We start from the raw sequence: 19,464 nt of genomic DNA on the forward strand, positions 1-19,464 counted from the left end.
GTGTGAATTTTCTGTTTGATTGTGGTTACTAATTTCTTTCATAGATATTATTAAATATTTTTTTCCTTGTAACCATCAGGAGGAATTCTTTTTGTTGTTGGTTCTCACTGGTCACAGACCATTTTAAATCACGACAGTTCCCTCTTTGTTGCTGGGCGAAGCGTCCCTGTCAATTGTTTATTTTGATATGAAACACCTCTTCCTCAACTCCAACCTAGTAGCTATTGGGGCGACTTCATCCACATAATGGTATGTTCTTAATTTTCCAACTTTTTGCTTCTAACTTGCTAAGCGATGGTAAAGTGCCCCTTTTTACACATCCAACGTTAGCCCCTGAGACATCTGCCACTGAATCACGTCCGCCGCCACCTTGAACAAGGATTGTTTAACCCCTCTTACGACAGCATATCGCATGGATTTTATGCCTGAGTATGTATGCGAGCCTCTAAAAATTTCGATATTCAAGTGCCTGCGACGCGGGTATATCAAGCATCTCCAGCTGTCCTGTCTCAACACCAGAACCACCAACTCTTCTTCAGGGCGATTCTAGTGCATAAAGCCATGCGCCCCAGTCATGTCATCGTTATCATTCTAGTCTTAATACCTGTATTCGCCCTCGCCGTATATAGATTGGGCACCCACCTCGTTATTGTGTTCTACCACAACGTAGCGATGAACAAAATGATGCTAGAAACACGTGAAGTAGAGGAAGCTGAAGCAGCTCAGGCAGTCAACCCACCTTCTAATCCTCAGCCAGCACAACCAATCCAGCCGGCGAATGCACCCGCCAACGGACCGCTTGCTAATAACGGGCCGCCAGCGAACGCACAACCGGACAATGCAGCGCAAGCAAACAACCAGCAGCCAGCAAATGGGAATGCAAACGAGAATGGCCACGGAAATCCAGCCAACGGGCCACCAGGAAATGGACAACCGCCTACCAGGAATCCGGAAAACGGGAATGGACAAGGGAATGGGAATTAACAGCTGTCCAATGGAAACCGTACTGGTGGGAAGGAGGACTGGGTGATCACCCCTCGCGTTTAACGGTCACTATTATCTATAATCCGCTTACTTTCTGGAATTAAAACCAAAATGTTTGCTGCAGGTGTATGTATCTGTTGAATGCTTAAAGGTAAACTGGACACGGGAGTGCCAGCTCTAGTTGCTACAAAGCCAGTCATGTTGAGAATTTGAGATAGAGAGACTTATGTAGAGTACATACATACACTAACACGGCGCATCCAGGCCTCCCTTTCCTGTTTCTTTTTGGTAGTAGCTACCATCATATCTGTAGTGGTGGCTGTTTACACAATGTATCCGAATATCCAGCCGCAATAAATATTTCCATCGAGGATATCCTTGCTGCCTAGGTCGAAATTTACTTCCTCTCCCTTGAGGCCATTGACAGTTTTTACTCCAAATCCTTTGTGCACGTTTTTTGACATTCCACTTATTTTTATAAGGAATATCAAGGTTCCTCTTTGTTTTCTCGTGGTCAACTCTGCTGGTGTTATTCGGCCGTCACCCTGCGCACTACAAATCTCTATTTAGGAGATGTAGAGACATGGCCCTTTCCACATCGATATCTCTTCGCCACTTGCACTATTGAATCGGTGACAGCTACACATCAAATACTTTAATCCCTGAAGCCAACTAAAAGTCCCTCTTTTCAACGCCCATCCATATTAAACGGCCGTTTTACTTCCCGATTGGCTCCAAGTCAGAAATCATACATGCTGCCAATGTCGATGTGGACTCAAGATCCTCACCAATAAGCGTCAGCCTTTCGGGGTAACCAGCCGCCAGAACGCAACCAAAGGTTCGTACCAAGTTCACCTGGCCCCCGGGAGCTATGGCAACGCTTATTCCCATATCCACCTCTTCTCAGACAACAGTTAAAGAGCAATTAGAGCAACAAGCCAATGGAGGTTGGAATTCCTGGACCCCAGAAGAGCAAGGCGGCATCCTCGCAGCATCAATACTGGTGTTCCTATTTTTCTCCGCATTAGCTTTATTCATCTCTCTCCGTGTTCCGGAGCAGCGCAAAGGTATCAGACTAGTGGATGCAGAGCCGGGAATACATGAGAGACAGGAGGGAAGAGAGCCGCGGAAAGCCAGCAGGAAGCGGGGCTCAAGATGCCCAGCATCAGTGCCGCAGACGCTGCCGGGTCCTCGATCTCAACCAAACAGAAATACATGTGCGCCCGCTGCGAAAAATGGTGGCAGCAAGGGGGCTACGAGGAGATTTAGTTCCGATGAACGCCGTTGTTTAGAGCCCGGCGGGCACCAAGGGAGGAAGCGGGGATCAACTGGAGGATTCTACGGCGGAGATACTCGCAAGCAAAGGGAGATGCAGCGTTCACGTTCGTGTCCGGGTCCACGAGATCGGGAACGCTCAGAGAGGAGGGTAGGGCAGAGCGGTGCGGGATCACATTGGAACGGACGGCAAAAGCCCCGCGAAAGTATATTGGTCTGCGATGGGAGTGATGAAACACTCGAGCGGACGATGAGTAGTGATTCTATGGACAGTTATGCTGATGGTGACCCGGGACCGTCAACACGAAAGGGAAAGGAGAAGACAAGAACCCATCCACGTCGCCGGAGCGAAGGAGCCGTAAGAATAGAAAGGCCACCTTGTCATATGCGGTCATACAGTGTCAATTAAGCTTTCAAGTATGGATAACATCAATGCCAGTATGATGGTACGATCCGAAATTGTTGCGGGGGAAGATAATATCTTATTTTATACTTTTGCACCTCTGTATTTCTATTGTCTTTCCAATCTCTCCTATCTCTACTTCAAAGTAATATTCCCGCGTCGCTTCAAGAATGGGAGCGTTAATGATAAGAGAACCAGAAATAAATAATATGACTGAAAATTAGATCCACGGGCTATCGAAACGAAGTTTGGTAGCGGTAACCCTGTAACCCTGTATTTTGCAGTTTATATACGCCCGAAGTTGTGGATAGAATCGAGAAAGCCTCTTTCTAGCTCTTCCGAGAGAAGAATCCTCTCTTGGAGGCAAATCCTGAACAGTAGATGGTATTAATGAGGAAATGGTAGAAGGCATATACAAACACACGTATGGGTTTGTCAGTAGCAATAACAAGCCTCTGGGAACATCAGTCCCAATCAAACTGGACAATACATAGCATCTCCTAGTTGGCGCTATGTTTCTGGTGGCAAAATTGCCTGGTATAGGTTTATAAAATATATAGGAATGTACATGTACAGAACCTGATAAACCTCTGAGCATGAAGCATCTGGATCTGAATCTAAAGGGAAATAAACGAAGAGTGAGCCTCGAGAGGTATTCGCAACCGTCAATAACCTGCACCGAAAAGAGAAATATTGGTCGGCATACTACCCAATGAAACAGCAAATAACTTGAGTATCAAGTCCTCGGTATGATATGTATTCGTTGTCCTTGCCATATTATTCATTTTCACCAGAGCCAATGAATCCGCGGAACACGAATTTTTGTCATTGTCAGGAGTACCCAACCGATGACAACGATGACTTTTGGAGTCACAGGCGCGGAAATTGACATATTTTAGGAACCTGGTGGATGAGCAACCAGGATGCGTCCTGTGCCAGCTCAAGGCGAGGGATATAGTGACTAAAACCCAGGTGCACTTTGTTCTAGATATTTTAGATGAGGTCGAGCAGAACGGGATCAGCCAGAGGCACCACAGAACATATAACAGAGCAAGATGGCAAATTCGGGGCCGGGAATCATCAAGGCCGTAACGGCTGCTTACGGTATGAATACACACGTCTTCAGCTGGAGCCTAACCAAAGAATATGTTAAAAACACTGACGGTTATGCCCCTGCCGGCTCAGGATCGAGACAGCCCAGAAGCTAGAATAGTGGAATCATTGCCGCAGAGTGAGGATCGTGTGAAAGGAAATGCGTTTTCGGAACTCGAAAAGGACAATCAACAGGCCAATTCCATTTTTACGGCTGGCATATCAGTGCTAGTGCAATAGCCGTGAGAATGTCGAGCGTCCAAAAGGTTGGGGACGATAAGTTAAATATCATTGCCAGGCACATCACCTTGGGAGCATTTCAAAGTTGCCGATAAATTATCGCCTGGGAGATATAACCAAAAGCGAAGTAGTCATCACTTAACGGCCTAGTATAATTTGGATAGACTGTTACAATGTTGGAATCGAGTTCCCCATTGGTGTTTCTGCTCCGAGTTAGTGGCACCAGAGGATATCATTGACACCGATGCAGTGGTCTATCAATTATATTTAATTCTGCAGCCTGGAAGTTCATTTGGAACTTGGTATTGGAGCCCCAAAGGAAAACTCGGAGGACATGGCAGTGAAATTTTGTGCATCACTGCTTCATCTCTTATTTTAAACGAAATTTGGGCATATAACAGCGGTATCGCGAGGCTATAAAACCGTGATTTTTTGCTGTTTACATGGTGGATGTCATGGTTGGTAAATAACTTCCCCGTGTAGCCAAGGACGGACAATGCAGGCTGCAAACGTCTGAGCCACCAACTGAGCCACCAACTCCCTATGCAGATTGTAGCCATCCCAAGCAACGTCTGCCCCAGGCTTGACTACGCCAGATCATAAACGTTTAACGTTGTAGTCGATATTCTATTCGGTCTCTTTTTCCATTACAATTCCGCCGTTCATGCTTCCTGGGTCGCAGCATCGTACGCCGAGCCGCTTCTGGAGATCCTGAGTCTGCATCGGCAAGATGTGGAACGACGAGGACAACAACCCCTACGGATCTTTTGATCGTCATCTGGATGCTACAACTGATCTTTTTCATGAAGCGCCCGCGTCCTCCAGTGAGAAATTCCTCGCTACTCCCAATCTTACATAGATATTTCAACTAACCCAGTACTCCCTCAAGCCTTTGAAGCTCCCTCCACCCCGCAATCCACGTCCTCGACACTTGATCCCCCTCCAGATTATGTCTCCCGATTAGACAGCCCAATCGACCATGATACGGACCAAGACGAGGCGGAGGATTATGGGCATGCCGAAGACAATCAAAACTATCCGCGAAGGAAAGGGATTTACCAAAGCCGAATAGAGCAGATCCTTTACGAGCATCCAGAGCTTCCAATCCTCATCACACATGCGGGCAAAAACCACGAGAGTGGAGGCAGCTTCATTGTTTATACAATACGAACGGGGGTAAGTGAGTAGCTAGGGATATTGTGTTTTGCTCTTACTATTTTGTTTCTCCCTGACATTGCATGCTTGCAGGATCTGGAAGTGCGACGACGATACTCCGAATTTAGCTCTCTGCGCGCTACCCTCATCAATCTTCACCCAACTCTCATCATCCCTCCCATACCTGAGAAACATACAATGGCCGATTATGCAGCGAAACCTACCAAGGCTAAGGAAGATAGCTCCATTATCGACTTGCGAAAGCGCATGCTAGCGGTCTTCTTGAACAGATGCCGGCGGATGAAGGTGATCCGGGAGGACGGAGTCTGGTGGAGGTTCTTAGATCCGAATGCAAGCTGGGTTAGTTGCATCTGTCTGATAAGAGACCACTATCTGGCGTGTGAATCCTCCAAGTGTCTAACATTCCTACAGACTGAAGTACTTCATTCACATCCTGTCTCCTCCATCCCCAAGAACAACCTCAAAGCGCCTCCCCTCGACCCTGCTAATCCGAAACCCGCACATGCCTGGCTTCCAATCCCTTCATCATCTGCGAAGCTAAAGTCATCTTCGGCCACCTCTTCATCCCTTTCGGATCATGCTTCATCAACCCCAGGAAATGTGCCATTCCTTAATCGGTTCCCGCCAACGTCGCGCAACCTAAGTGAAAAAGACCTAGACCCATACTTTGTAAACTTCGAGGCGTCAACTCGTGAGCTGGAACTGCTATTGCAAGGAAATATCGAAAAAGTAAACCGACGCACCTTGACGCATCTTTCATCCCTTGCTGCGGACCTGATGGAGCTTGGCGCCCGGTACAATGGGTTTTCCCTCTCCGAACCTTCCGCCACAGTTGCCGCAGCAATAGAACGAATTGGACAGGCAGCCGACACCTCATATATTGAGACTGAAGAGCTCTCTTCTACTCTTGGTGCAACATTCGCAGAACCAATGAGGGAAAGTGCACAATTTGCTGGCGTCGTCCGGAATGTTCTCCGCTATCGCATCCTCAAGCGAATCCAACAAGAAATGACTCGCGATGAACTCAGCAAGAAAAGGGCAATGCTAGATTCCCTAGAGCGGAGTGAGCTGGAAGCCAAAAGGATTGAGCAATATCTGAATCGTACTGGGGCCAGCTTAGCAACCACGAAACCAAGAAGGTCATTATCTGAATCATCTGCACCCAGTATCCCGGAAACGTCAACACCTGAAGCAACGAGATCAAATGCCGAAGATACCGCCTCGATTGACTCTGATTTCCCGACCGGGACTGGTGATTCTCCACAGCCATCTGCATCCCAGGGCCTACCTCAAAGGCCTCTCGAGCAATCCCCATTACCTTCACCAGGTCACCGTAAGAGCCCTAGTGGTAACTTCGTAACGAATAAGATATTTGGGCGAATTAGCCATGCCGTTCATGGCTTTGTTGATGTTGACCCGGAGAGAACCCGACGGGACCAAATTGGGAAAACGAAAGAGACCTTGTTGCAGGTCAGTTTTTGACATCTTCTAACACTCCTATGGCTTCAGAACCAGTTCCTTTTTGTGCTAATCGAGTCGTGTATCACATCGTCATTTCCAGTTGGAGCAAGCTCTCCAAGTATCGGAGAAGGATGTCAAGGATGCTAGTTCCGGTGTCTTGCAAGATCTAAAACGGTTCCAGAAAGAAAAGGAAGACGATCTACGTCGATATATGGTATGAACCTTCCATTCACCTAATCGCTAAACCCGTTTTCTTTTTCATTACATCTGAGATATTCTTTGTTCTCTTTTTTAACTCGCTTCACTTCCCTTCTTCCTCTGTAGGTAGCCTACGCCCGCTGCCACCTGGACTGGGCACGGAAGAACCTCGAGACATGGACCGAAGCAAAGGAAGAAGTTGACAAGATTGTTATCCACTGAGTGGACTCCGAACTGCATAAATCACTATCACAGCTGATTATCAACGCCATCGTGTCAGCACACATGCACACTCGACGTACTGGAGGTAATTGTTTAAATTTTCCTTTAATTCTATCCAGAGTAGAAACAACCTCGAGTATTTCGCAGGGACCTAAATCTAATCTTTATGGTAAATGAATGATGTCGTAACTTTACATACTTGGTTCTCCATTTTTTTTTTTTTTTTTTGCGTTCCCTTTTTTTTTTTTCTCCCTCTCCTAAATATGTTATACAGTCTTGACGTAATACATTAGGAACATGCCTTCATAATTTATTACACAGCTATGAAGAGCGCTCCTCCCTCCTCTCGATAACCTCTATGTCATGTAGTTCCTTTGTAAAATCCCTTTTTCCCTAATTCAGCTGATGTTGGGCACTGGTCCCCCGCTGTATGCCACTGTTCTTCTGTGGTGTCCCCAGCCTTGCAGCTCGGGCGAGGTACGAATGGTACGGGACGGTTTCTATACGGTACGGTATGGTTGACGGCTTCAGGTTACGGTGTCTTTGCAGCCTGTAGTTAACTACTGGAAATGCTCAACACCGCCGCCGTTAGCGAACAGTTCCCACGGGCTGCATCTAGTCATTTGGCGAAGACTGGTCTCTTGATCCTTGGAGCCTTGGGGCCATCCAAAAGCTGGTCATCATGAGGCCTCGAGACCGAGGCTTTAACTAACTATTGGTGTGGCTGCTGCTTAGGTAAACCCGAACTGGTGTGTTTTGGCAGTGTCTTTACTGCTGACCAAGTCGACCACTCGCGCGCCCTGTTCAGACGACCATCCCTCCATCTCCTCGCTCCGCCTCCATCCTCCTCCGTTGACTTTTTCTTTCTCCTCCCCTTGTTCTTCTCCCTCTCCTACTAACCCAGAGCTGCCACAGCCCGTGGTCAGCTCACTTTCACCACGCCTTCTTCAAAGAGACGCAAGGTTGCAGAGCGAAAAGCTGGAGCCCGTGGCCGTCCTGCCAGTTCTTCTCTCCAAGGGAACAACCCGTCTACCTCCAGTTCCTCCCCTAGACTAAGGAGACGTGCTAGCGGTCGTCATCGTCGTCGTCCTTCCTTACCTACGGCTATCTCAGCCAGCGGTCCCGCTGCCACCTCCCTTACTCCCACAGCTGCAACAACCCCGACAACCACTGGCCCTCGCCCCACTCCCTCAGACTCAATTAACAAGAACGACCCTCCGATATCCTCGTCCGGCCCGCGATATAATCCCCCCCACCCCCATCCTGAAATCCGCCGTCGAAAGAAGCCGTATTCCCGTAAACAGAAACTTCGATCTGCTGCTTCGCAAGATACCGCTATAATTTCTCGAAACGCTGCCTCCGCTGAAGGTCAATCCACCCCGACCACTGACGACCAAGCCCCTGCAGGTATGTCGGCACCGGACAGCGTGCGGGGCCCGCTTCCTCCTTTGCCAGATGATGGCTCTGAGAATGATCGACAGGAATTTCAGTCCACGCCTGCCGTAAAGCGGCCTGCTGCAGAGATGGGGGAGGATGACCGCCCATCCCTGGATGTCGAGATGGGCTCAGATTCATTTGATGGCAATGAGGATCAGAATAAGGATCAGTCGTCAAATGGCAAGAAGCAAATGGAGCGACCAACGAGACAGCGTAGAGCTGTCTCTGTGGATATGGTTGGCCAGAATGGTACCATTACGACGACTAATAATAGTATGGTTGGGACGGAGATGAAGCCCGGAAGCGCTAAATGCCTTTCTATGGAGGACGCAAATAGCTCGTCGTCAGACAGTGTCTATCCTACGCCGTCCAGTATGTCAACGTATACTTCTTACACACGAGAAGATGCTAAACCTCGGGCTTCCTCCCATGCCACCCACGATCGCCCCCCAATCGATGAGCAGGTTGCCGCTGTTACCAAATTATTGATGCAACCGTTAAAGGATCAGCAGAAGGGATATGTGGTTTCTGCGAACTGGCTAGGGCGCGTCCTTTCTAGAAGCTCAAAGGGAGGCCTGCAGCGAGAAAAAGCTGATAAGACTGCCTCGGAGGGCGAGATTGGTGCTGTTGACAATTCAGACTTGGTTCTGGTCACTGACCCGTCAATCATGTACAAGGACGAGGCTGGTGAGCCGTTCGTCCCCTTACGGCCAGGCTTGCAGATGGGAGAAGACTTTGAGATACTTCCCGAAGATGCGTGGGAATTGATCATGAAATGGTACGGGCTCTCGCCTGAATCCCCTGCCATTATTCGATATGCCCATAACACAACTGTTGGCTCTACAGAGCATGTCCAATACGAACTTAACCCCCCAATCTTTACCATCCTGAAACTGCCCAATCCTTCACAGTCCCCAACGCAAATTGCTCAAGATAGGGCACGCGTTCCCATCAAAACCTTGGCTAGCAGGCATACACAATTCCAACAGTGGCTGCGGAATATGAAGGACCTGGCATCTATTGAAATGTCTACGAAGGTTCGTGTCTGGAGAATTCTCGAGGGCTTAAATAGCGCCACAACTTCCGGTATCATCACTCCAGCAGCCTCGAGAAGCGCGTCCCCGGCCCCTGGTGCCACATTGACCGCTAGTGCGGGAAACAGCTTTTTGTTGGACGTAAACAAGTTCGTTGCTCTTGTGGAAGGCTCCCAACGAGAATTGTTAGAAATGAAGGACCAAACATCGAATCCAAAGTATAATGGAAGTCTCACCTTGCACCTTGCGGGTTTGGGGAGTGACGATGTCATTGTGCTCGAGGAACAAGTCGGTGGTCCCGCTGGTGGGGAGTGGATTTCTGATGGTGCCGGTAAAAGTTCAAATCGACTTGCGGTCACTACACATAGGGCCGGCCCGCAGAACAAGGGCAAAGGAAAACTCCCCACTGCCAGCGGCCGAGCATCGCCGGCGATTGGCGCTGTTTCCAGGGGGAGACCGCGCAAAGACGGCCGATCTCCTGGTGTCACAGGCTTGAGTAACCTTGGAAATAGTTGCTACATGAATTCTGCGTTGCAATGCGTTCGGAGCGTAGAGGAGTTGACACAATATTTCCTCCGTAAGTTTTGATTATTTTCCAATAACCTTCTGGCGTCTACTGCGTTGTCTAACTAGCAGGTGTTCTATATTACAGAGGATGAGTACAGGAAAGACCTTAACCCTGGCAATCCACTTTCTCACGATGGGAACGTGGCCAAAGCCTATGCAAACCTGCTACATCAGCTCTATGATGACAATGGCACTTCTTCCTTTGCTCCTCGCCAATTTAAACAGACCATTGGCCGATATGGCCCTTCATTCTCGGGTTATGGGCAGCAGGATTCCCAGGAGTTTGTGCTTTTCCTGCTGGATGGCTTACAGGAGGATTTAAACAGAATCCAAAAGAAGCCATATATCGAGAAGCCGGATTCTACGGACGACATGGTTGGCAACAATGCCGCGCTTCAAGAGTTTGCCAACAAGTGCTGGGAAATCTACAAGGCACGAAATGACTCAGTAATTACTGATCTTTTCGCGGGAATGTATAAGTCAACGGTAGTTTGCCCCGTATGTGACAAAGTTAGCATCATTTTCGATCCATTCAGTAACCTCACTCTGCAACTCCCGATTGAGAATCTATGGAGCAAAGAGATATTTTTCTTCCCACTTCATTCTCGCCCTATTCGGGTTGCTGTTGACATTGACAAAAATGCGAGTATCAAGGCATTGAAAGAGTATGTGGGTCAAAGGGTAGGCGTCCCTACCAATAGACTTGTGATGGCTGAAATATACAAGCACAAGTTCTATAAGATGTTCGAAAATACTTCGAGCATTGGAGAATGTCAAATTGGTAGCTCGGATGACATCGGCATTTTTGAGCTAGAATCTGTGCCTACCAGCTACGACCCAGATAAAGCTCCCAGTCGATCAGTTTATTCGAGTCTCGCATTCTCCCACAGTAATACAACCAACCAGGAAATACCATCGTTCGACTCGCCAAAGTGCGATCGCATGATTATCCCAATCTTCAACCGCGTTATTAAACCTCAGGGTGCAAAGATCACACGGCAGTTATTTGGTGCTCCTTCGTACACTATCATTACACGCAAAGAATCATATGATTACGATAGCATCCTTCGCAAGGTTCTGCGGAATGTGGCGAACCTGACGACTCGAGACATTCTTCGCGAGGATGAAGGGGATATTATGATGAACTCAAGTGCTGCTGAGGACTCTGATACTGTTGTGACCAATGATGACGACTTTGACTCCTCAGACCCCAAGATCAAAGTCTCCTCAGTCGACGGTGAAGACGGACTAGTTGATGTATCAATGCGAGATGGTTCTGATTCATCCACCAGAACCAAATCAAGCGTGAAGGGTGATACCACGCCGATTCCGAAAGTTCTTCGACCTAATAATTTCATCCCGCCCATGCTTCGCAATCTATTCGAAATCAAAATAATGCGATCAACTGACGCTGTTCCCACTGGATGGTCTACAGTCGATGAGATCAAAGAATTTACCTCAATGACCTCCAGATTACCGAGAAAACAAGCCAAGAGAACCACTACAAAAAAGCCCCCTGTAAGTCGGGGAAGTAGCCCTCTTAGTAGCGAAGATGAGCTCAGCGGCCCTGCTCGTCGTGTAGATATCGCTCGTTCAAGGGATAACAATGACGATTCTGATGGCTGTAGCTCCCAGAAAACTAAGGAGAGTGGTACAGAAAGTGGCTCAGATTCATATCCCGGTCCCTCCGCGTTACTTCACGGCGCAGGACGCCGAAAACTCAAGTCTTCGACGTCCAAAAAAGGACCTCCCGAGGCTATACCGCTGATTCGTTCCGGGGAGGGTATTGTTCTGGATTGGAATGAACATGCATATGACGGTCTTTTTGCCGGTGACCCGCTTGATGATGATGGACTACGAGGTTCGGCGACATGGATGAGTATCGATTGTCTTCCCGACCCTGAGCTTGAGCAGAAACGTCAGCTGCGCCAGACCCGGAAAAAGCGCGGGATCAGTCTTGGTGAGTGCCTCGATGAGTTTGGTAAGGAGGAAATCCTTTCAGAAAACGACGCATGGTACTGCCCTCGCTGCCGGGAGCACAGACGTGCGTCAAAGAAATTTGAGCTGTGGAAGTGCCCGGATATTCTTGTGATGCATCTTAAACGCTTCAGTGCCAATCGAGGGTTCCGTGATAAGATCGACGCGCTGGTCGATTTCCCCCTCGAGCTCGACATGAGTGGCCGGGTCCAGATGCCTGAGGAGGGGAAAAGTTTGCAATATGAGTTGATTGCGGTCGATAACCATTACGGTGGCCTTGGCGGTGGACATTATACGGCGTACGCGAAGAACTTTTTTGATGGTTGTTGGTATGAATACAATGGTAGGATTTTGGTTTTTTTTTTTTTTTTTTTCCAATTCTTTCTCTGTTTGATTGTTACCATTTTTCTCTTGGTCCCTACTAAAGATGTGATGTCATAGACTCCCATGTTTCAAAGAAAAACAACCCTGCCTCCGTAGTTACATCAGCCGCATATCTTCTATTCTATCGTCGTAAGTCTGACGTCCCTCTAGGCGGAGAGTATCTAGCCTGCATCACTGAAGCAGCCAAAAATCCCGAACATGACGACTCTGATTCACAACCCGACTCCCGCACACTTTCCCCTTCGGGGGAAGACCTGCGCCTCGGCGGCTCCTCCCGCAATGGATCGTCGAGCGCTTTAATCGGAGCCGGAGCAATTCACCAGGCGGGAGATGGTGGTTTGCGGGGCGGAATCCAGGCGAGGGATGACGACAGCCTACCCGAGTACTCGGAACTCCACCACCATAACCACTTGGAAGGCATGGATCTGGAGGACGAAGGATTCGGGTCGTCTTTCGGCCCCGATTTAAATTTTTCCAACCATCCCAGCTGGTCCTTCGACCGAGCCGCAGAACCCTACGGTGGCGGCGTCTCCGGCCTCGTACCCGCCCCCGCGAACTCATTTTATGATGGGGACGGCGACGACGACCTCGACGACGAAGCAAGCAACAAAGCCGTCGGTGGCGGTGACATGAGCGACTCGGAATCGCGCCTGGCAATGCTAAATGATTCCGGGGATCAGGATGGCTTGATTTTTGAGGATGCGGACTTGTCATCATCGACAACAGCCGTGCGAAATATCATGCAACCGCCAGATCTAGATGATGATGATGATTCCATGCCTGTTGTTGAACTGTGGGTACCTGAAGAGGAGGGGCCGGCAGCATTGTAGCAGAATTAATTAATGTGTGATATACACATTCCTCTTTTTCTGTTTTCATTCATGGTTACTCAGTGATTGAATACCTTGCATGGTCTGAAAGGAATGACATCAAAAACAAGAGGAGTTTTTTCTTGTTTGGTTTTAGGCTTGAAAAGTTAGTTCTCTTCATATAAAGGATGGGTTCTCAGTGTAGTTGTAACTTAGCTTATGATTTGTATTTCCCCCTTTTTTGCTTCTCTTTGTCACTTTCATTTCCTAAACCATGTCTGATGTGCTCTCTTATATGGAGATGGATTCAGACATATACATGTAACCAGAATTACAGTTGGGACTTGACTTATATCTCATCCATCACTTGCTCATGTTCATATTCCTGCTCATACTCATGCCTTTCTTTTGCTATGGCATTTTTGATATCCATTGTCTCTCAAAACCTTTCATGCTCTTACAAAAAGTTCAACTTGATTCTAGTTATTAGAAGCTCTTCTTGCATGCTGGAGATATCACTGACTTATTTTGAAAATGAACTGTGCTGTACTCATTCCAGTGGAGCATAACAGTCAGATAAATTTGATGCAGATAATCTAAGTTGCATCTAGTTAGTATCAAAATTCAATAGAGCATATCTAGTTATATCTTAAATATTGAGGTGATGGCTTATGATTGTACAGGATTAGATGTGTTGACTATCTACCATCACCAGTACTGCCTCATCTGTCAGAGGTATGGCAGTTTAACTGTTGTAAGCTCAAGACCAGCTCACTGGAGGATTCTCTTGCTTTGTCTAAATAGTGATAAAGCTCAACACAACTGTCACAGGCAAAGAGCAGCACAGACATTTCCAGGGTATGGTTTTGAAAAATGTTTAGAGCAAATTCAAATCAATCTTTCATTTAATATTCCTCTATGTATTGGCATAGATCTACATTTGCAATAGTATATTTTTATGAGATATACATTTCCTGCCACACTGTTTTGGCTTCCCAACCATCCTGCGCTCGATTGATAAACCTTGATTCATTTAGCATTTGGCCTCTGAGACAGTAGAGCTGAGCCATATTTGTTTGTTGGGTAACAATATATTTGTGAAAGCATGAAAATTTGCAGCCGCATTTCACGGCCAAATATACCTGCCCAGCATCCATCCCAATGGTATCTCAACACACTACTGGTTCTCCTCCTCTTTCTTGACCCGGGGAACGAACTCTCTGCACTCCGATGAGATGGGGTTCTTCTCTACGTCTCCACTCCTGTACGCCTCGGCATGCCCGCTTCCCGCCGTTATCGCCGCTCCTTTCCTCCCAATGATGTACCAGGGCAGACTGAACATTTCGTCCATCGCCTCAAGCGATTTTCCGGCTGTTTCTGGCAGGAAAAACCACATCCATACGAGACCTACGAGAGTGACCATCGCAAAGAAGAAGAAAGTTCCATATGGCCTCATGGCTGTATCAAGCAGCATTGTCGGGACCGCTTTCGAATTGCCACTACCCATCCAGAAGCCGACGAGTTAGCAGCGTTCTTACTATGCCTCCCGTGCCTTGACTGCGAAAATATGGCTATGGAATGAAACTTACTATTGATTGGCGAAGTGGAAGCACATCACCATTGATGTAGCCAACGACCGGACTCGAAGTGGGAAAATTTCTGCATTGATGAGGTACTGCGGAGTTATTGTCGTTAGCTATCTGCAAAAGCCGGGATCTAGTGCTAGCTTGTTGCGGTATCAAACCTGGATGTTATTCCAGCCAAGTGCCCAGCCCACCCCGGACACATAGATGGATACTATCGCTGCTGTTCCAGCACGCTTCGAGTGCCCATCAGGTATAAAGCCGCTTTGCATCGATGGGACAACGGCTAGATAGATCGCCACGTATAGCATGCTGACAAACTGCAGCGTTATTCCATATCCAAGTGCACGTTTGCGGCCCAAGAAATCGACCAAGAAGAGAGCGCAAACGAGAGAGGACACGAATTTCACCACACCAAAAATTGCTGTTGCGAAAAGTTTCTCTGATTGCCCTGTCGTGCCCAACAGCGCGAAAAAACGGGGGGCATAGATAGTTATGCTATTGGCTCCTGACCATTGACTGAGTAATTGCGACATAAGTCCGATCATAACCCGATAACGGTTGGAAGGCAATATAAAGAGCTCTTTGAGTGGTCCAAACATGTGTGACCCTAGGGTAGCTTCGCGTTCTCGCTCAAGCTGAGCTTGAATGTCCGTCATCTCCGTTTGAACATATGGATGATCTGACGGGAGATTGCGCAACTTAGCCATGGTTTTAGCAGCCTGATCCTGCTTATTGGCCTTGATCAAGTACCTGGGTGACTCGTAAACTGTAAACGAAAGGATGACTATGATTCCAGCAAAAATGAAATGAAGGGTTGTCGGTACAATCTGCATCTGTTGGTTAGTTTTTCCAATGGATCATGGCTGCAGCCCGGTTGCGCTGTGGGAAGAGGCGCGACGAGTGCAAAATCAGTTCCTTACCCATTGCTTAGCTGAGGTGTTGCTAAGATGTATCGAGCTCCCCCAGCTAGCAAAATAGCTCAACATGATACCAAGATACACTGATCCAGAAAAGGCACAGGTGCAAAGGCCGCGTATTGCTCGTGGAGAAATTTCCGCGAGATAGGTGGGAGCTACAACAGTGGTTTGTCCGATCTAGAAAAGGAGGGTCAACGACGCATTATACGCAACTTCAGTAATGAAATGGAGTTATTTAGAGAATCTGACCCCAATGCCAGCGATGAACCGACCAGCGTAGACTTGTCCAATCCGCCCATCTGCAGTCATAAATATGGCGATGCCGACCATCCAGATCGCACATAACTCTCGGGTTGCCCAGACCCGTCCGATACGATCCGTCATAATAAATGCGCTTCGGAGAAGGTTAGCTATAGAGCTCTTCCCATTCACACCGGCTGACTATCTTCTCGGTAAAATTTTCCATCTCGCCCATGAGGCAAACAAAGACTTGGTCTTACAGCAGTGCACCTAAGATGCTTCCAATCTGGACCATCCCTGTTATATTCCCTAACCTACTAGCCCTGTCTTCAGTACTCATATCAGGGTCATCCAGATGATATTCGGCGATAAATGATTTCTGATTCACTGTGCCCGAAATAAGCCCTTCATCAATGCCTGAATGTATCAGAAATACAAATCAGCGATGGACATGGACGTTGTACCGATATAAATAGAAGCAGAACATACCTCGACTGGCTCCCATGATACCAAAACACAAGACTCCAAGTCCCAATTTCCAATTGAGCACCTCGCGAGGTGTATCGATAAGCTGTTGCTGAAATATATTTGGCATATTGAGGGTTGCCACTCCAACAAAAACGGAATGAAACCCTAGAAGCGGAGTAGATGGTGGGATGAGTTAAGGTATTTACACGAAAACAATCAGAAATATATACCCCTAAACCCCTAAATGAAGTGTTTTCCTTGGAGAGTAAGGAAAGATATTGCCCGACATTGGACCGAAAATATTCAACGCATCCGCGTCTGGGAGGAAGCTGGATCAAGATGTCGCTTTAGACATATCGGTCTATCGTTTCACCACAATGTGAAGGTGATATGCTCGTCTAGTGCCTTTAGGTTACATGCCTGACACAACCTGCTTATCGTCTTCTTTTTCTTTTTTCCCCTTTTTTTTTTCTTTGGAGGGGGGAGAAACTGGGGTCGGGGTTCCAGTTAATGTATGGCTTTATGGTGGCTTCAAGTTAACGAATCTAGCTTAGGCTTATGAGGATTTAGCTTTGTGGAGGGCGAAGACCAAATCTATGCCCGAAAATTTGGGTCAAGCCGCGAATAGAAGCCCACACAGCAGCAAATAAAGTCCGCTATTCGCTGTGTAGCCCTTTGAGCGGGAGCCTGGATGACACGATATGGCATTTTTAATGTCGTACATGACACGAAGGCAGGTCATGGTTTCTCAGAAATCGAGTGGGATGAAACTCCAATGAGATTTGAATGAAATCGTTGATATCTGAACTTGTAAACGGTTCAGTTAAGCATTTCAGTGGCGTTTTGATGTGCCGCTAAAGCACCACACAAACTCCACAATGAAAAGCCTTGAAACCGAAACCGAAGACTACCCTCAAGTAACCGTATGTTAACTATCATTATCATTTGTGCACGACCCGCCATCGAGAACGCATGTCCTTGGCTGATCAAGTTACCACCTGAGCTGATGGAGCCGATGCGAATTCCCGTGTAACCACTGTTGAACATCTAAAGAAACCATCTTGGGTTTTGCTACACCTTCGCTGTGGAAGGACGCAGGGCATCGCCGAATACACAGCATTGAACGCACCGGCTTCCATAGGTTGGTTGTCAGAGCCACTATTTTTGAACATATCCCCCCCTTGGTCTGTTGCTTCGAGTATAGAATATCCACCCGAAGGGAACTGAGACTGGGTAGTTATGGGGCTGATGATTCCAAGGGCTACATCAAGAATTACTCGTGCCCATCCATCCCATGGTTAGTCTGTGGATATCGTGATGTTGGTCTTCAATAATCTGTATACACAAGTACTTATATTCGATGCATCTCACGGAGAGCACAGAATACTATGATGCCAGCCGTTTACTCCTTTTATCATCTGTTTGGGGGGAAACACCTGTAGGTTAAAAATGATTTGCTTGCTTCTTCTGCTCATCACTAGTCCTTGACGATCCGCCCCACTGACCAGTAGTTTAAGCCATCCAGTCCACTCAATATTTGCAGAAAACCTCCACAGTTTGGATCGTCTCAGCGCGCCAACAGTAACATACCAGAACGGTTCCTTGGCGAGGTCTAGAGCTAGTTAGTTAATGTAACTGGTGGAAATAGGAGACATAGCCCGGGGACGTATTCAGAGTCGACTACGGGAGTCAGCGGGAGGTTAACAGATTACCCAGTAATACAGGAACTCACGCCATACTACAAAATAGAACTGTCGTAAGTACCGTAGAATTCTCGATGCAGCAAGACGCCCGAGCCATTATCCGTAGCTTGTCGTTACTTTTTGCTCTGCGATGATATGACCCAGCGTACATTGGCATTGTGAAACTCGAATTTGAGATATGGAATTGAGTTTTTGAGTTGTGTAACGAATTTTGATTTATCGTGAAACGACTTAGCTTGAAGACTTATTAAATGGTTAACCACATCTCAGACGATGACGTCATCCGCTGTAAACAACTCCCATCTCTGGCGCAAGGCAAGCAAGCCGCCTTCACAGCTTAACTGGATATGTCCTTCTAAGCCGCTGTCATGGGCCAGCTATCCCCAGGCACTCATACATTCAACGCCCCAAATGGGTTGATATTCAGATACACCATTCGCGGAAACGCAACTGCTAACAAGGGTCAAATGGTTCTTATCCAATGTCCAGGCTGGGGCATAGGACCGCAATACCTTCAATCGGGTCTCACCCCGTTAGAATATGAGTACAAACTCCTCTTCTTTCATCCACGTGGATCCGCAGGGTCCTCCAGGCCCACAAACTCCTCTGAAATGACGTCGTTCGACATGGCTGCCGACCTAGAATTGTTTCGGCAGTACTTAAACATAGACCGCTACCCAATGATGCTGGGGCACTCACATGGAGGGACGATCGTGCTGGCGTATGCCGAAATGTTCCCGCGACATATTGCGAAATTCGTGCTGATCGATCACCGGCTGCTTGGGCATGATGACTCGACAGCGCTTATGCGGCATCGAGAGGAGCGGGAGGGAGATGTTCGATTCGAGTTAGCGTATCATACACTGCGTACGGATTTTCCAACTAGCGATGAGGAACTGAAGGAGTTCATGATCCGAATCATCCCTATCTATTTTTTTTGATCCCGAAACTCATCTGCCTAGATATCTGGAGACGATAGGGGATCAGGGCTATTCGTTTTGGTGCCTGGAAAAGATGCGGGATTGTGATCGGACTGCTGCGATGGGTAAAAGGATGATTGATGGGCTCAAGAATGTCACAGCGCACACTTTGATAATCTTTGGAGCGCAGGATTGCCAGTGTACGATAGAAAACGCGGAGCAAACGAGGAGTCGTGGTGTAGATCTCGCAACCATCGTCATTCTAAACCAGTATGGGCATTTTCCTTGGCTGGAGAAGCCGGACGAAACATTTATGGTTATAACGGAATTTTTCGGGGATGGCCACTAATGAATGGCGGAAGCGTATACGC

At 47.6% G+C, this 19,464-nt stretch overlaps 6 protein-coding genes across 6 annotated transcripts; 5 read left to right on the forward strand and 1 right to left on the reverse strand.

The window, feature by feature from the left end:
• Nucleotides 1-561: 561 nt before the first annotated feature.
• On the forward strand, nucleotides 562-984 carry HCBG_01196 (uncharacterized protein; the record flags this gene model as incomplete). The annotated part of the gene is made up of 1 exon (XM_045428246.1): nucleotides 562-984. One exon carries the CDS (start codon nucleotides 562-564, stop codon nucleotides 982-984), a length of 423 nt encoding a protein of 140 aa, XP_045292221.1.
• Nucleotides 985-1,855: 871 nt separating this feature from the next.
• HCBG_01197 (uncharacterized protein) lies at nucleotides 1,856-3,994 on the forward strand (the record flags this gene model as incomplete). Its single annotated transcript, XM_045428247.1, has 4 exons — nucleotides 1,856-2,617; nucleotides 3,068-3,096; nucleotides 3,562-3,634; nucleotides 3,848-3,994. 4 exons carry the CDS (start codon nucleotides 1,856-1,858, stop codon nucleotides 3,992-3,994), a joined length of 1,011 nt encoding a protein of 336 aa, XP_045292222.1.
• Nucleotides 3,995-4,572: 578 nt separating this feature from the next.
• On the forward strand, nucleotides 4,573-7,402 carry HCBG_01198 (sorting nexin-41; the record flags this gene model as incomplete). Its single annotated transcript, XM_045428248.1, has 6 exons — nucleotides 4,573-4,818; nucleotides 4,884-5,170; nucleotides 5,243-5,509; nucleotides 5,582-6,640; nucleotides 6,732-6,845; nucleotides 6,956-7,402. The coding sequence occupies 6 exons, from the start codon at nucleotides 4,725-4,727 to the stop codon at nucleotides 7,049-7,051; spliced, it is 1,917 nt and encodes a 638-aa protein (XP_045292223.1).
• Nucleotides 7,403-7,456: 54 nt separating this feature from the next.
• Nucleotides 7,457-13,468, forward strand: HCBG_01199 (ubiquitin specific peptidase; the record flags this gene model as incomplete). Its single annotated transcript, XM_045428249.1, has 4 exons — nucleotides 7,457-7,528; nucleotides 8,005-10,099; nucleotides 10,175-12,409; nucleotides 12,601-13,468. 4 exons carry the CDS (start codon nucleotides 7,457-7,459, stop codon nucleotides 13,278-13,280), a joined length of 5,082 nt encoding a protein of 1,693 aa, XP_045292224.1.
• Nucleotides 13,469-14,436: 968 nt separating this feature from the next.
• On the reverse strand, nucleotides 14,437-16,597 carry HCBG_01200 (quinate permease; the record flags this gene model as incomplete). The annotated part of the gene is made up of 7 exons (XM_045428250.1): nucleotides 14,437-14,758; nucleotides 14,849-14,934; nucleotides 15,004-15,678; nucleotides 15,766-15,939; nucleotides 16,012-16,156; nucleotides 16,263-16,419; nucleotides 16,492-16,597. The coding sequence occupies 7 exons, from the start codon at nucleotides 16,595-16,597 to the stop codon at nucleotides 14,437-14,439; spliced, it is 1,665 nt and encodes a 554-aa protein (XP_045292225.1).
• Nucleotides 16,598-18,541: 1,944 nt separating this feature from the next.
• Nucleotides 18,542-19,442, forward strand: HCBG_01201 (uncharacterized protein; the record flags this gene model as incomplete). The annotated part of the gene is made up of 2 exons (XM_045428251.1): nucleotides 18,542-19,077; nucleotides 19,136-19,442. 2 exons carry the CDS (start codon nucleotides 18,542-18,544, stop codon nucleotides 19,440-19,442), a joined length of 843 nt encoding a protein of 280 aa, XP_045292226.1.
• Nucleotides 19,443-19,464: the final 22 nt, after the last annotated feature.

This window comes from Histoplasma capsulatum (assembly GCF_000150115.1).
Source record: "Histoplasma capsulatum G186AR genomic scaffold supercont2.1, whole genome shotgun sequence".
Taxonomy (NCBI): domain Eukaryota; kingdom Fungi; phylum Ascomycota; class Eurotiomycetes; order Onygenales; family Ajellomycetaceae; genus Histoplasma; species Histoplasma capsulatum.